The 14,811-nt window shown below is 32.4% G+C and overlaps 4 protein-coding genes across 5 annotated transcripts; 1 reads left to right on the top strand and 3 right to left on the bottom strand.

Moving 5' to 3' along the window:
* Positions 1–136: 136 nt before the first annotated feature.
* On the bottom strand, positions 137–2,279 carry LOC125062484. The gene is made up of 6 exons (XM_047668465.1): positions 2,177–2,279; positions 1,506–1,598; positions 1,234–1,321; positions 848–967; positions 410–661; positions 137–314 (listed from the first exon to the last, which is right to left on the bottom strand). Exons 1-6 carry the CDS (start codon positions 2,252–2,254, stop codon positions 166–168), a joined length of 780 nt encoding a protein of 259 aa, XP_047524421.1. The 5' UTR covers positions 2,255–2,279; the 3' UTR covers positions 137–165.
* A 624-nt stretch (positions 2,280–2,903) lies between these two features.
* Positions 2,904–10,395, bottom strand: LOC125062640 (locomotion-related protein Hikaru genki). Of its 2 annotated transcripts, none has more exons than XM_047668684.1 (10): positions 10,309–10,395; positions 8,341–8,432; positions 7,935–8,037; positions 7,431–7,519; positions 5,755–5,914; positions 5,509–5,682; positions 4,964–5,089; positions 4,533–4,676; positions 4,004–4,213; positions 2,904–3,792 (listed from the first exon to the last, which is right to left on the bottom strand). In XM_047668684.1, the coding sequence occupies exons 2-10, from the start codon at positions 8,377–8,379 to the stop codon at positions 3,524–3,526; spliced, it is 1,314 nt and encodes a 437-aa protein (XP_047524640.1). In that variant the 5' UTR covers positions 8,380–8,432; positions 10,309–10,395; the 3' UTR covers positions 2,904–3,523. The 2 variants fall into 2 exon arrangements, with proteins under 2 accessions (XP_047524640.1, XP_047524639.1); XM_047668683.1 differs by lacking the exon at positions 10,309–10,395 and adding an exon at positions 8,912–9,239.
* A 327-nt stretch (positions 10,396–10,722) lies between these two features.
* On the top strand, positions 10,723–12,880 carry LOC125062642 (transmembrane protein 9B-like). The gene is made up of 6 exons (XM_047668686.1): positions 10,723–10,770; positions 10,830–10,905; positions 10,992–11,113; positions 11,414–11,528; positions 11,780–11,899; positions 12,488–12,880. The coding sequence occupies exons 2-6, from the start codon at positions 10,852–10,854 to the stop codon at positions 12,521–12,523; spliced, it is 447 nt and encodes a 148-aa protein (XP_047524642.1). The 5' UTR covers positions 10,723–10,770; positions 10,830–10,851; the 3' UTR covers positions 12,524–12,880.
* A 330-nt stretch (positions 12,881–13,210) lies between these two features.
* LOC125062641 (uncharacterized protein CG1161-like) lies at positions 13,211–14,496 on the bottom strand. Its single transcript, XM_047668685.1, has 5 exons — positions 14,307–14,496; positions 14,114–14,226; positions 13,919–14,033; positions 13,727–13,852; positions 13,211–13,594 (listed from the first exon to the last, which is right to left on the bottom strand). Exons 1-5 carry the CDS (start codon positions 14,367–14,369, stop codon positions 13,448–13,450), a joined length of 564 nt encoding a protein of 187 aa, XP_047524641.1. The 5' UTR covers positions 14,370–14,496; the 3' UTR covers positions 13,211–13,447.
* Between the last annotated feature and the right edge of the window lie 315 nt (positions 14,497–14,811).

Here is a 14,811-nt window from a genome sequence, read left to right as displayed (position 1 = left end):
TGATATGAATTAAACATGTATAATAAAACGAGACTCTAGGTTCCAGGGGAAGATTCATTTAAATGTTTTATCAACCATTGAGGATTATTACCACGCTAAATCAATATTTAGCAATAATAATGTAGAGTTATTAATGTAATGCAACTGGACAAACTAATTATTTATTTAACTAAATAGCTTAGGACTAATTTCTGGGTCCGGGTCTGGATAATACTGTAGTAAATCTGCAACGGGAGATTCCTGATCTTCATAAAAATCACAGGCCAGCAAATACTCTCTCTTTGAGTAGTCGTCACCTTTGCAAAACATCTCTCCTAGAAACAAATAATTAATTTTGACTTATGCTAACTCAAAAGTTCGCTTCAGCGTTCAGTTCGAGCCTCCAAACTCTAATAATAAATATTTTAACCTTCAATGTCCATTATATGCACGGGGCTTTTAGACTCCAGGGCACCAACACAATAATGCTCCTCCGTTAAATCAGGGTGCCAGTACATAATCGCATCTCTACAAGATGTACCAGCGATCGGAAGTAGTATTCGATCCTTGCATATAATCTTATTGTTCACAATGGGCTCCTTCACTTCACCAGTACAAAAGAACTTCCTCTTTTTACGCATTATAACAGTGCTTATCTCCAAAACGGTTTTGATGCTGTTACCTGACAACAATCAACACAATAAATTTACACTCAACTAAAAACTAATCTATGAATAGTAAATCAGAAAGTGCTCAACCTCAAACAACGATTACAGGGGATTCAGAAAAAATCCTTGAATCTTTATATTATAATAGGCGCTGGCGTTTTTTATGCTAGGTATTTATAAAGCGGAGTATTAGGTTGTACCTTTCTCTCCATTTATAGCTTCGAGCTCCCGCATTCCCCGAACTTGGGTTTCCCTACTATTTTGCTGCTTCATGTAGGTAGCTAATCGGTTCATGGCATCCACAAATTCATCAATAGGTCCTTAAAATTATATACATTTTATTATAAACCTTATTTGTTTACGAAAATTTATTACTTTGTTTATTGAACTATGACATCATCGTAGGTATATTTTGAAATACAATTAATTTAAACCAACATTGAAAGGATATCAATGAATATTCACTCCTGTCGATGGTGTTTTTTTAATTATTGTACACGTTTGTTCTATTCGAGATGTATGTCATGCGTTTTGTTGATCAAAATCCGCTTATGAGTAGGTATCTATATAAATGAGAATGGCTTACCTGTACCAAAACTACCCCCATCTAAATAATTCAAGAATTGATAGAACCGTAACGCTTCATCAGATTCTATTTCATCCATGACTGGACGCTGTAAATATCATAAATATAGTGTTAATATATTATTCTTTTGTGTTGTTATTAAATAGAAATAAACATTCGTTTCTATTTTATTATGGATTTAATACTGAGGCAAAAAGAAGATCTTTGTTTATACCTTTATGTAGTTTATTTAATACACAAATAAAAAAATATTAATAATTATGTAAACTTACAAATTTACCGCTCCAAGCTCCAACATCAGAATAGAGAGAATTAACGCGACTCGGCATCCAGTCTAATGACGAACGAGCAACCAAAACGGGATGCTGCACAAAATTTTATTAAGTTTACAGTGAATGTTTATAAATAACTAGCAAACTCGGCGAACTCCGTTTCGCCACCAGATGGCTTCGTTTTATGTAACATTTCGTTTGGTGATCCCGCTTTTTTGTTGAAATGTTTCCAGAATTTTCTTTACTATAAACCTCACGGAGCCCGAGACCTTTCCAACGAATGCAAAACCGTGGAAATCGGTTCGTGCGTTCTGGAGTTATAGCGTCAGGAAGGAAAACCCGACTTATTTTTATATAGTAGACTAGCTACGCTCTGCCCTGTCACCTGCGTTTCAGTCGTAGCGAAAAGTAAAATAATATTTTTCCGTTATTATAGTGGCGTTATGGCAAATTGTAGATTGTCTAGTCGTCTATCTAGTAGCTTTATATTGGACAACAAAATAAATTTAGTGAAGAAAGTTGTGTATCAGACCGATTCAGAAGCAGCGAGCCTGGTAGTATGAGATACTATAAGCAAGCAGGTGCAGCACCGGCAGACAGGCATTAACAACTTCCTCGCTAATAAAGTAGACTAAAGTCAATGAATATCGCATATTAAGATCAATTTTTACCAGGGATGCTTGACGAGTTTTTACATAAATAACACAAAAAATTAAAATGAAATTAAAAACAAAATAAAATCGCAACATGTTCGCTTAAACGTTTCGTTCTAATAATAAAATCTTTAAATTTGATAACAAGCCGCTAATTGGAACGGTCATAGTTAAGGTGTTCGATAAGAAAACTCTAAATTTTAATATTAAGCGTTTTTGTCGTGGCCGTGGTTTAAAAGTTTTGGACGTGGTGTAGAATTCTGGGTTTGATCTCCGTAGCATTCATTATTCCGAGTTGGTAGGCACAGATGGCAATAATGAAGTGGGTGGCTTCTGCGTACCTATACGTATTAGCGTATCTGTCACCTTAGTGTGATCAAAGATAATTAAATTAATCTAATCAGTTTTGATAGCATGCGTTAAGTGTGTTTTTTTCGGGCCGGAGGCTCACCTGATGTTAAGTGATACCGCCGCCCATGGACACTCGCACTGCCAGAAGGCTAGCAAGCGCGCTGCCGGCCTTTTAAGTACATAAAGGAATCAGTAATTTATTATTTAGTCGTCCTGCGGCAAACAACAAAATCACTACGCCAAAGAAAAGGAATTTGTATGAAAATAGTCATGTGACAAAGCGTGATCTAATGTCATTATCATACAAATTTGTTTCGAGGTAGTCGGTCATGCCTGTCTAAAAGTGATTTTGTCTCAAGCCCCTGCGCTTCGTTTAGAAAAAAAATAACCAAAATCAAACAGTAATTTTTTATTTGTCATTGTGTAGTCTAACAAAAATTGCAAGTGTATTTTTAGGTATACATTTTTAAGTATTGAAACTCCTATTAATTATTAACTAATATTGCATTTATGATTCTCAGAAATCAATTAAATGAAGATAACAACTAATTTATGATTTAATTATAATTAACAAGTTATTAACTATTTATCTAAATACTTTTAGTTTTGAAATACGAACTTTGAATGTATTCGAAGTTTTTTTTATCCATTATTGCCTTGCATTACTATCTTAATATTTTACATTTTTTACAAAAAAAGTGCTAGTCACTGTCACTTATTTATAAAAACTGAATCGGTCTAATTGTACTTACTCTTTTAACTCAAGTACTCTTGTCTCTTTCTGACAAATTGTGTTTACGCTATGATCGAATGAAACAAATGAGGACTTTGGATCAAATGGTACATTTACACGATTATATGTTATGATATGCCAGAAACTAAACGGATTTGATATAATATGGAAATCAGACTATCGTATCTCTCGACTTACGATCTTACGTAACAATATACATAACAATACGTACTCTATTTTTATACAAACTACATATAGTTCCTATATATCGTTAACTCATATCAATAGCCATTGTCAACGTGAACTAAAGTGGTATTTTCTATATAAATGGTATCTGGATTTTTAATTTCCGCGGGCGGTAGGCAAAACGGCGGTGGGTGTGACCAAAAGCCATTTTCTGTGCACACGATGGAGGCTTCTCCTAAAACTTGATAACCAGTATCACAGGTATAGATTAAGAGGTCACCCACGGGATATTTTCCATCTTTTGATGTAGTTTTCGTCAAAAGTTGTCCATGTTCCGGTATGATAGGATCAGGGCAGTATATCGCTGAAAATATACATATAGTATTATTTTTGTCATATAATTCTAGGTCATTATCAAATGAATGACTATCCAACATAATAAGTATGTTATTCGAATTCGCAGTCGAACAAGAATCTTCACTGGTTTAACAGAGTATATAAATTAGCGCGTTAAACACAACAAACAAACGAACCCAGCTATTAGTCAGAATATAGACGAAAAATGCTAAGCTTACGTATGCATTGTGGCATTTCCCCGGACCATTGGCCATCATGCTCACATTCTAATCCTGGAGCTCCAACGAGTCGGTATCCCCAGGAGCAAGTGAACACAGCCCTTCCTCCGAAGGAAGAATTGTGTTCAATGATACTTAAGTGAGGATTGAGGGACGTGAAGAATGGACAGAAAGTCTCTTCACAAGTGGGTGGTAAAGAAGACCAATGACCTGAAAAGATGTCAAATACTATCAGACACTATCACCAATATCACAAGTAAGAGTAATGAAAGTCGGAACCATAAAAGTCCAATTGAGTGTAAAGAAATTGGAAATGTTTCAATTTCTTCGCAATTCGAATGGTCTTGTAATTTTATAAATTATATCTTACGCAACGAACCATAATCGTTTTTAGAGTAGTTTTTATATGTGATTTCTCAAAGCACCTAATATCACAGGCCAGGCCATGTGATGTTCTTTGGATGCCTTTGTTTCAAAATTGAATTTGCGTGCCAATTTGGGTTTATAAGATTCAATTCGTAAGTCTTACCGTTTCCCATACAATAGAGTTGGGGCGATCCACTGAGATGGTAGCCAGGTTCACAACTAAAATGAGCAGTATTGCCTAGCTTATGACCAGTAGTATACAGTCTCAATGGAGGTGACGATGTTGCAAGAGGATTACAACTAACACCTAAAAGTTTATAGAAAAAATATTAATTGTAAATATATGCCAAATCTATGAAACTATTAATATAAAAACTCTAGCATATTTAACAACTGAACACTTATCGGATTTGGCATTAATCAGACATATTTGTTGCTGTTCTCCCCCAAACCGAAATCTAATTTCTCCTAAAACCACGAGAAAGCTTTAAAGAATGTGACGTTTCTAGAAATTAAAAATATATTATACTTTAAAGAGTTCCAGTGTTCTTAAAAACCCTTCACTATAAAAAACAATCATGCACAAAGACTCACTAACAACTCTGATAGATATCTTGTTTGTTGTTCCAGCTGGTGTAGCGCAGGTAAATGTTTCAGCAAAACGAGCGCCAAGCTTAGGCAGAGTAATACGGAATATATTGTCTAGTTCATTGACCCATCCTAGAATAGTATTTCATTATTAGGCATATCAGAATGGTTTATAATGAATGTAGAGAACATTTTCATATCATCACTTTAGTTTATGACATTAAACAAAGTAGGATAAAATGTTGCTTTGGGTTAAACTATTTAAATCCTTTTTTTTCTATCAGTTCCTCAACTGATTTACTACTTTTAAATATGTTCTTACTAGTCTAGTATTTCCAGAATGATCGAAGCCAGTGATTATATATTTTATCCAGATGACGTTGTCATTTTGTTTGCGACAATTTTGTAAACAATTTCATCTATCTGGCAGAAAAAATCAAAACACTTTGGATAATAAACCTACGTGTGTATACATTATTCCACAGCTTTTGATTAATACGGGTACAATATTTATTCAGAGCTACAGAGGTGAAAATATATTAAACAAATACCTGTTTTATAGTTCTCCATACTATGAGTCCATGTCCATTCTGGTTCGCCAGCCGTTCTCAAAGACATACAATCAAGCCATATGGTGCTCTCAGGGTAAACAAAAACTTCACCAGTAGGTTGTACAATAGCGGAACCACTTGCTACCTCATACCTCACTGTCGGTGGAGCATCGCCTGAAATGTAGTATAGCATGGTTTATGGTATACCTATAGTCTCATAGGCCTTGTAATATGTTATTTAGGCACCTGTGAAATTTGTTATGACTGTGGTTGGTACGCATTCAGGAAACTTCGGGTCCCACTCGCCATTTTCACAGCGTATTTCGTTCTCCCCTTTTAGTTTATACATACCGAAGTATTTGCACCTTGCAGTAATAGTTGTGTTATGCGGAAAGTTTGTATCATTCTAAAAAAGATAAACATTAATAGGGTTACTTCTATACTTCTAGCTACTACCCGGATGACATCGTTCGCGTACAGGCGGAAAATCGTTAGAAAGATCTGAGCGTAAACACGACGGGAAATGACCTTATTTCATACTATGTAGGTACATATGACGACTCATTGGTCTAGTGGTTAGTAACCCTGACTGCGAATCCATGCGTCCCGGGTTCGATCCCCGGCTGAGACGAACATCGATGTGAAGAGCATTTGGTGTTGTGCTTAGGTCTTGGGTGTTTAAATATGTATTTATATGTCTATCTATCTATAATATGTATCTATGTATATTGCCTAGTACCCATAACACAAGCTTCACCAGCTTAGCATGGGACTACGTCAATTGGTGTGAATTGTATTTAAAAAAAAAATATAACACATGTATAGTATATACTATAGTATCATTAGGTAATGATGATACATGACTTAATATGTTTTTGAGGAAAAATATTTTTCTTAGATAGCAATATCTATATATATAAAAGAAAGTCGTGTTTGTTACAACACTTATAACTCGAGAACGGCTGGACCGATTGCCATGGTTTTTGATTTGTTGGATTTGTTATCGTCCCGAATAGCAGAATAAAATATCGGATAAGTTATCGAATAACAATAAATTAATTAATTAATTTTACGAATTCAAAAACCATATGGTGCCATCTGTTGACAAAACTACGCATCATTTTACGTCGAATTCGTGACAGTTCAAGAAATTCCGATCTTGAGGTGAATGAGGAGATGCATAACCATGCTTTGATCCTGATCAAAAGATGTTGGATATCAGAAAGTGCTTAACATGAAGTATCGCCATATTGACGCTGGAGAGAAGATGCCTAATGTGTAAAACTGCCATTCTTCTTTCGCAATGGCTAGCAATAAAACATTTCTGTATTTGCAAAAAAGTTGTATTAATGTAATACTTAACATTAATGAAATCCTAAAATAAGTTACATTAAAGTAACAACGATATTATAAGGTTGTAGGGCGGAACGAAGTTAGCCAGGTCAGCTAGTAGGAAAAAAAATGTGCGTGTCCTAGTGTACACACGTTAGTAGTGAAACTTCTTTATGACTTTATTTTTCGAAAAATTATCTATAATATGCAACTTCACAGAAATTGGTTAAATAAAGTTAAATTAGATAAAGTTTAACAAAAGGCTTTTAATATCACAGACTTGAATATAAATAATACAATTATTTCATTTTACCTTATTACCACTAACATTATTATCGAATTTCATAAATTGTAATAGAATTTTTTGTTGTTATCGTTATTATACATTTTTGTTATTAATGGTTTAGAATCTCTTTGAATCAACCCTGGTAGGGACAAGAAAAAGACGCGCGTAACGGTCAAATGTGACGTAACCGAAACATGTGACGCGTAACCGAAAAATGTGACGCGTAACGAAAAAATGTTACACAAAATTTTTTCCAACCCCGATAAAGAAGTTTCACTTCAATAAAATTAATAAGTTGACGTACCTCAATAGAAGAATTTTTATACGAAACTGATAATAGAGGAAAATCATTATTGTATGTGCATTCTTTCAGGAGAGTCTTAAATCTGCCATCTAGAACAAAGGTTATTATTTTTTAAGTAAATATCTCTGGAGGTCTAACGACTACGACTACGACTAACGACTGATATTTCGTGATGATAAAAGTTTCGGTTTCAGTTGCATTAAGACGGGGTACATTTATAGTCGGTTTATTTTGATTATTATATGTAAGACCAGTACGTGATCGATCTCAGGACTATAGTTTATCCCTTTTTAAATATATTATAATTTTGTTGTAACATCAATAGTAGAGTAGAAACACTTTGAAGTGACGGGATTATTACTTGACCAACTCTCTTACCATACCGCGGAGCCTATATAATACATATAATAACATTTTTAAGATAAGTTAATGTCTAAATAATTGATAAAATCCACCGAATTTTTGAACTTTATAATTCTAGAAAACACTAATAATTATAATTACCTGGTGAACTCGAACACAGAGGGCCCACCCAATACCCATCCACACATTTCAATTTACAAATATATTTTTCCGGCAGAGGTCCAAACGATATTGGAAACTTTATCTAAAAATAAATTACACTCTTTTCATTTTAAAAAACTTATGGTAATTGATTAAGATATTATTTACGTAAAAAAATTATTTGGAGTGAATATAGCTTCTCGCTGGCTGGCCCCGAGTTATATCTGGGTAATGATAAAATAAGGCTGTGCATTAAAAATGATGTGTGTTTGTTAGTCAAATAGTTCCAGTGTTCACAACATGAAGCCAGGCAGTTATCAGGGCCGTCACATTATCGCGTCTTGATTACTTTGGATCAAAATTATTGTATCCACCAGGGTAGTAATACTTTTTGAAAACAACAAACCTCTTTAACTTTTGCAAAATTTTCCATAAATTTTTTCATATCTAAATTCAAGTCGTCTAGCGTGAGCTCCGGCAGTATACACTTGTAATCATCTAAAAGATATCGAATATTATATATCTATAACTGAGATATAACAATAATAAAAGTTCGTATTCTTAGTAGGATTATATAAGAATAAAATCTAGCATGAAAGCCTGAAGATAATTGTTGAGCAGTGCTTAGTTAAATTCCGACTAAAATTTAAATCAGATGATTAGTTTCCTTTTTACGAAAAACTAAACTGCTAGTAGGTAAGTGTGTCCAGTCTGAGGAAACGATTCGCATTGTTATATGTTCTATTGGTTGCTGTACCTTACATTTTTACTATGTTAATCTGATTGTATGTAGTATATCGCGCCGCTTCGTTTTTATAACAGCAATTGAATAATATCACATTGAATTGTCGAGGACACCAATTTATGGGTCACAAGGCAACGCATGCGTAGGAACGGTATAAATATATTAAATTCTATATAGTCTATTTTAGTTTAAAATAAACAAAATTTAATTAATTAACACCAGTTGTACTTACCATTACGTTCAGTTGTATCGCCATAGATCGAAATCAAAATTGGTGCGCATATAAAAAGCCAAAGGCATATGCTCATGATAGAATGTATTTCGTAGTATTTTTTTCTTTGATAGTCTCACCTATACACACTTGACCTCGTGTATTATTTTTTTCTTGTACGTACACGTATGGTATTCAACGCGTAGTAAACGTTTTTGCTGTTACACACCGCGCTATGTTACATGAATAGTTTGAGTTGCTAACAGATATATGGTTGTGTATAGGTATAAAGGTTTAAAAGAATAAAAAAAAACTTTAGCCTGATTAAACATTTTTTTAAACGTGATGCAAAGAACTCTAGGTAGGTACCCTTGGTATTGACTCACGATGCCACAATTGTACTTTCATGAATGCATCATTATTATTTCAGTTACCTCCTTATCATTTACAATTTACCGGTATATGGAACCATAACGTTCCTATTTCCATTCATATAATATAGAAGATAAGGATTGTATCATGTAAAATTAATAATGTTGTCCCCACAGTAATGTAAATGTATTATCCTATTTTACCGCGCCTTGCTGATAGAAACGATTTGTAAAACGTTCGGTTTTCTTGTTTATTTATTTAATTACAATTAATAACTACTTTAAAATGGTGTAATGATGTAATGGTTGCAGGAGCTTACAAACATTTTATATTAAAAAAAATACGTGTGGCACTCGGGGACTGCCGCGGTAAAGTTTATAAACTTATGCAATATAATTATTTATTTATTTTTTGCAGTATTTTATTTTTCTTTGATATTTATTCAATCTATCACTCTACCAGACTCAGACTAACACGCCTATCCGATCACGCTAAACCGATGTGAGACGCAGTATGCGTTCTGTCCCGCTCTAAAGCGTATTGGCCGCACCTATATTACGTCATCGTGTGTTAGGTTTATTTCGTTACGGTTTTTCTTCATTCGGTCGTCGCGCTCAAAGCCCACGTTAAAATCTATGCAATAGCTTAATAAACCTGAGGGTTTTAAAGGAGTGACGGAGAGTTTATTGCCAATGGCAGTGCATATAAATTTAGAAGCATTTATTTTTTTACCGACGTTCATAAGTGTACCTACATTAAGTCTACATTAATAAATTATATTTTGTTTTTGATTATTAAAAGAAAAATAAGAAACTCTATAATCCTTGGCTCTGCGAAACAAGTTAAACGCCACTAAAAGTAAATCGAATGAAGTATATTTCTAATTCTTCGATGTTTCTGTTATACCCTAAGAAGTTTTAATTATTGTGAAAGTTTTATTTCTGGGCAAAGGGCTCAGGAATGTTATCATATATTCTGTGGCGGTGCAGTCGAAGCCCGGAAGCAAATCGTTCAGCAACACAATCTAACAGTGGGTCAATTCTTACTTAGACATCATGAGGCTGGCTGGGAGCGAATGGCACGCCGCGCCGCACGAGTGTGGTAAATAGAGGTCATGTCTTGCCTCACACGCTCTTGACTACTCGTATAATAGAATATAATAAAGCTTAAAAACGGGTTCGTTAACCCAAGATTAAAATATACTTCTGCCAGGTTAATATAACCTGACTATGGTCAGGTTATATGAACCATAAGTCAACTAGAAATCAGGAAAGGATTTTAAAATCGATTAAAGTAGTTACTAGTATAATCACATAGCCGATCTTTTGGTTTTCAATTTTAAAATTGAAACCAAAGGTGTTTTTTTCATTAAACGAAACGTTTTAGTAACGTTCAGTTCATAGGAACTTTTTTTAAATACGCTAAGTGCCTGTTATCTGTGGAACACCGAGGAAGTTTAAAATATAAACATTGTTTAGACTGTGGAACTAAGTAATAAATAATATTAAATCCTAAAGGTCTAGATACCAGGCCATAAACTCCAAAAAAAAAAAAATAATAATATTAAATTGTTGCTTCCCAAATATAGAATGTTTACTAAATTAGTCTTGTTCATTTTTTTCGGATTTTCTCCATCTATTTTGGTAAGAATTATAATATCAATTATTATTAATTTGGTTTCATTATCATAAAAGCTGTGTTTTGATTCCTTTTTAATTTAAATTTTCAGGCACAATTTTATGAAGACCAAAGATGTCGTTGTGTTTGTCCTAGTCAATCCACATTTTTAAACAAGACCGTTAAAGGATCTGATAGAAAACTATATATTGCATTTGTACCACCCAATAAATGGTAATGATTTTATGTTTTATAAACATTTTTTTTTTTCAGGAAAAATATTGTTTATCAAAACACAACAATCAAATATACAGTATTTAAAATTTTCTTAACCTACCTAGTTATAATAAAATTAAAACAAATTTAAAAAGTTTGGTCCCTGTGGCAGTGTGCCTTTAATGCGGGCAACATTTCCTCACTGTATTGGGATACTTACTTATTTGCTTAGCAAGGTTTTGTTAATAAAATGTTAAAATATTTAAATAATCATGTAGAGCTCTGCGAACTATTTTTATAATAAAAAACCTATTTCAGTACTTGTGATGCTGTTATTTTGCCTCTTGTGACTGATGAAATAAGACAAAATGCTCAAATATTCTGTCCTAGATGTGATTGTACTTACGAATCTAGAAACACAACTATTATTATGGTATGACCATTTTATTTAAATAATTGTGTAGAATGTTGTAGGAACAATATATTAACAATAAATTGACACAAGTACATATTATAGCAGAAGTAGGTATATTTCACAATTGAAGCCATAGTAATTACAATTTACTGTACAAAATCTATATCTCTTGAATTTTGACTGGAATAATAATATCAATATGTCTATAAAACCTAATCTGCCAAACAGATTTGAAGGAAATTGCCTATAATAGAATTTATTTATTTCAGGTTGTAGTAATAATGGTTTTGTGTGTTTTAATGCTGTTGTCTGCATATTTTATATTCCTGTCAATACTTGGTCCTCTTGCTGTTGATAGAAAGCTCTCTGTACATGTAATCAATGATGAGGTAAGAATTTAACCTACTACTTACATTTAATTTGTAAGCTATGAACTTCATCTTTACAAACTATGTCATCTATTGGTTGTAGGCATATTAATTTCACAATAAGACAATAATTGTCCATGCTTGAAATTGACCATTTATACATAATACATGCTGATTTTATAGAATAATACTAACATTAAAGAATTCTGTGAACTTCCTAGGCAAACTTCAGGTCAGCTGAAATTATAAGTGCCCTTAACCTAACATATCATTGTGCTACAAACAAAATAAAGGTGAAGACTATAAACTTTTATAGATATCTCTGATTATTGTGGTTAAAGAATTTTCATTATTAATTCTTGAGGTAATACAATTGTTATAAAATAAATTTCAACAATAAGCTTTTCCTAATCAATTTTTTAGATATACTAATGCAAATGCAGTTGTTTCCAACTGACACGTCAAGTGAAGTCAATGGGAAATGAAGAAATTAGGTCTTAAGAAATCATAATTAATATTTTTTTTAGCTTTTTTAATTCTAGTTAATTTTAGTAAAATTTTATTTTCTAGATCTAATTTTGTGGGAAATTTATTATCATTTCTTTTCAGGCCCAGAGACCTTTGATGCATGATGATAGTGATTAGAAAAAGGCATTCATAGACATTGTGATATTGTATTGTTGTTATTTTAATATTGTGTATTTTGTAATATCTAAATTGTTAAGATTAGAACTGACAATAATCTTATATCTATATTTAAGTGTTAATGTATAATTCATAGTCTATTTGTGAATATTACTTAATGTATACTTACTATTTGAAAGTTTTCATTTAATTTATGATGTTTGAATAAAAAAATAATGATATATAAAAATTGTAGCCTTTAATTTAATAATTTAGAAAAAAATCTTTTTATGTATAGTGTCATGTCAACTTCCATTTTGACCAGGACAGTTGCCATGAGTGGATCAACTCATAAAATAAAGACTTATTTTCATAGTGTGTATTGTTTTAATGTCACCTTTCTTTTGCTTATACAGTTATTCATGATAAGTTGTTGCTATTTTAAAAGTGATGGTCTGACATGGCTGGTTGCCTACTATATAAATCCTCTCACCATATTTTACCCCCAAGAGAGTAGGTATGAATGACCTTTTCTAAATCAGATAATTGAAGGTAGAGACCTAAACCATACTTTTTTAACAGGAAATTTTCAAATAGGCCTAAAAAATTGTCCTATTCATGCCATAATTTTTAGATAAAGTCAACCTCTAACAACAAATAAACACTAACTAATGCTAAATGTAACTGTAGTTTGAAATAATATTTTTATTGCAGTAAGAAATGCCTTTATTAATGTTCAAAACATGAAATAGAGTTAGTCTAAAGTCTAAACTATTTTTAGTCTATCACCATTTATAAACATACATAAATTTTTTTAACAAATTCAGACATGTATGTTTATAAATAGACTTAACATATAATTATTTTAGATAGCAGCAATGTGATAGCTACAAAGATGAAGTAGTACATAATGTAACATATTATATGGTAGAATTAGCTACAGATCTAATTCAACATGGTATGTCTATCATATATATTACGCCTCTGTTCACGAACTTGTCGCTTCCATTTATCTTGTTGATGGGTGACACGGTTGAGAACATTGCCACGAGCACCCATCTGTTGAGATGGCCCACCAAGTGTACCCTCATCCTGTCAAAAAGGAATCATATAAATATGTTTTTTTCTAAATACTTATTTAAGACATGAAGATTGAAAAATATGATGTTCACTTATATTAATTTGTATGTACAATCAATTTTATAGGTAATTTTTTTTACTTACATCTTCATTTGTATGTTCCTGGTATGAAGCCTTAGCTCTCTTGTTTATTAAAGGGTCAAGACAGATTAAGAATCCCATGTATGCAACAAGTAACATTATCACCCATACAACTATAATTACGACAACCTACAAATTGAAATTATATTTTTAATTATTTAATTAATTTTACTTATTGCTTTTATTTTAACTGACCTGAATTATTGTTGTGTTTCTATTCTCGTAAATACATTCACATTGTGGACAGAACTCTTGTTCACGACCTTTAATCAACTCTCCAACACGGGGAAGAATGATTCCATCACAGTTACTGAAAGATATAATAGTAAACTAGACCTTCTACTTTTACTTCACAATATCAATTACACATAAAGCAAAGAGAGAATGTACCATTTGTTGGGTGGCACATTTCCAATATAAAGGGTACGATCTGAACCAATAGTGTTGTTTAGTGCTGCTGGCCGTGGACAAACACATTTGCATCGTTTGTCATCATACGACCCCTGTAAATAAGTCAAAAGTGTTTAACGCCTTGTCGTTTTACCAGGTCGAAAGTAAAAGAAAATTAGACATTTGTACTTACAGAAACTGGACTAAAAAAGACAAGTACTGGAATTATTAGAATTAGCTGTTTCATTTTAAACATAATTATTTTTTACATTTATTAAACAAATGACAAAAAGGGCATGAATCAAACCACAAGACGATTAAATCTTATATCACTAAGCATATAATTTAATTAGATGTACTATGCATTCACTCAGCAAGAATGTTATTATACTATTTGGCAATTGGCATTTGCTTTGAAGTCTCATTTTTGTTTTAAGTTTGACATTTAGACATTGACAGATTAAATATTATGCACAGCATAGCGTAATGTTGACAGATAATGGCTAAAAAAGAATGGTACATTTTCATATTATTATCCATTATGAAACAGCGCGGAAAAATAAATTTTCATGCAGCACCACTTCTCATAACAATTAATATGTAAATATAATTTATAAGATGTAATTAGTGTAAGTTAGAATTGAGGTTTGCGTTAGTGATAAATTATTATTGTCAATCTAAAACATTTTTTAACAGAT

Source organism: Pieris napi, chromosome Z, assembly GCF_905475465.1.
Source record: "Pieris napi chromosome Z, ilPieNapi1.2, whole genome shotgun sequence".
NCBI classification, from domain to species: Eukaryota; Metazoa; Arthropoda; class Insecta; order Lepidoptera; family Pieridae; genus Pieris; species Pieris napi.
This window is presented reverse-complemented; position numbering and strand designations above follow the sequence as displayed.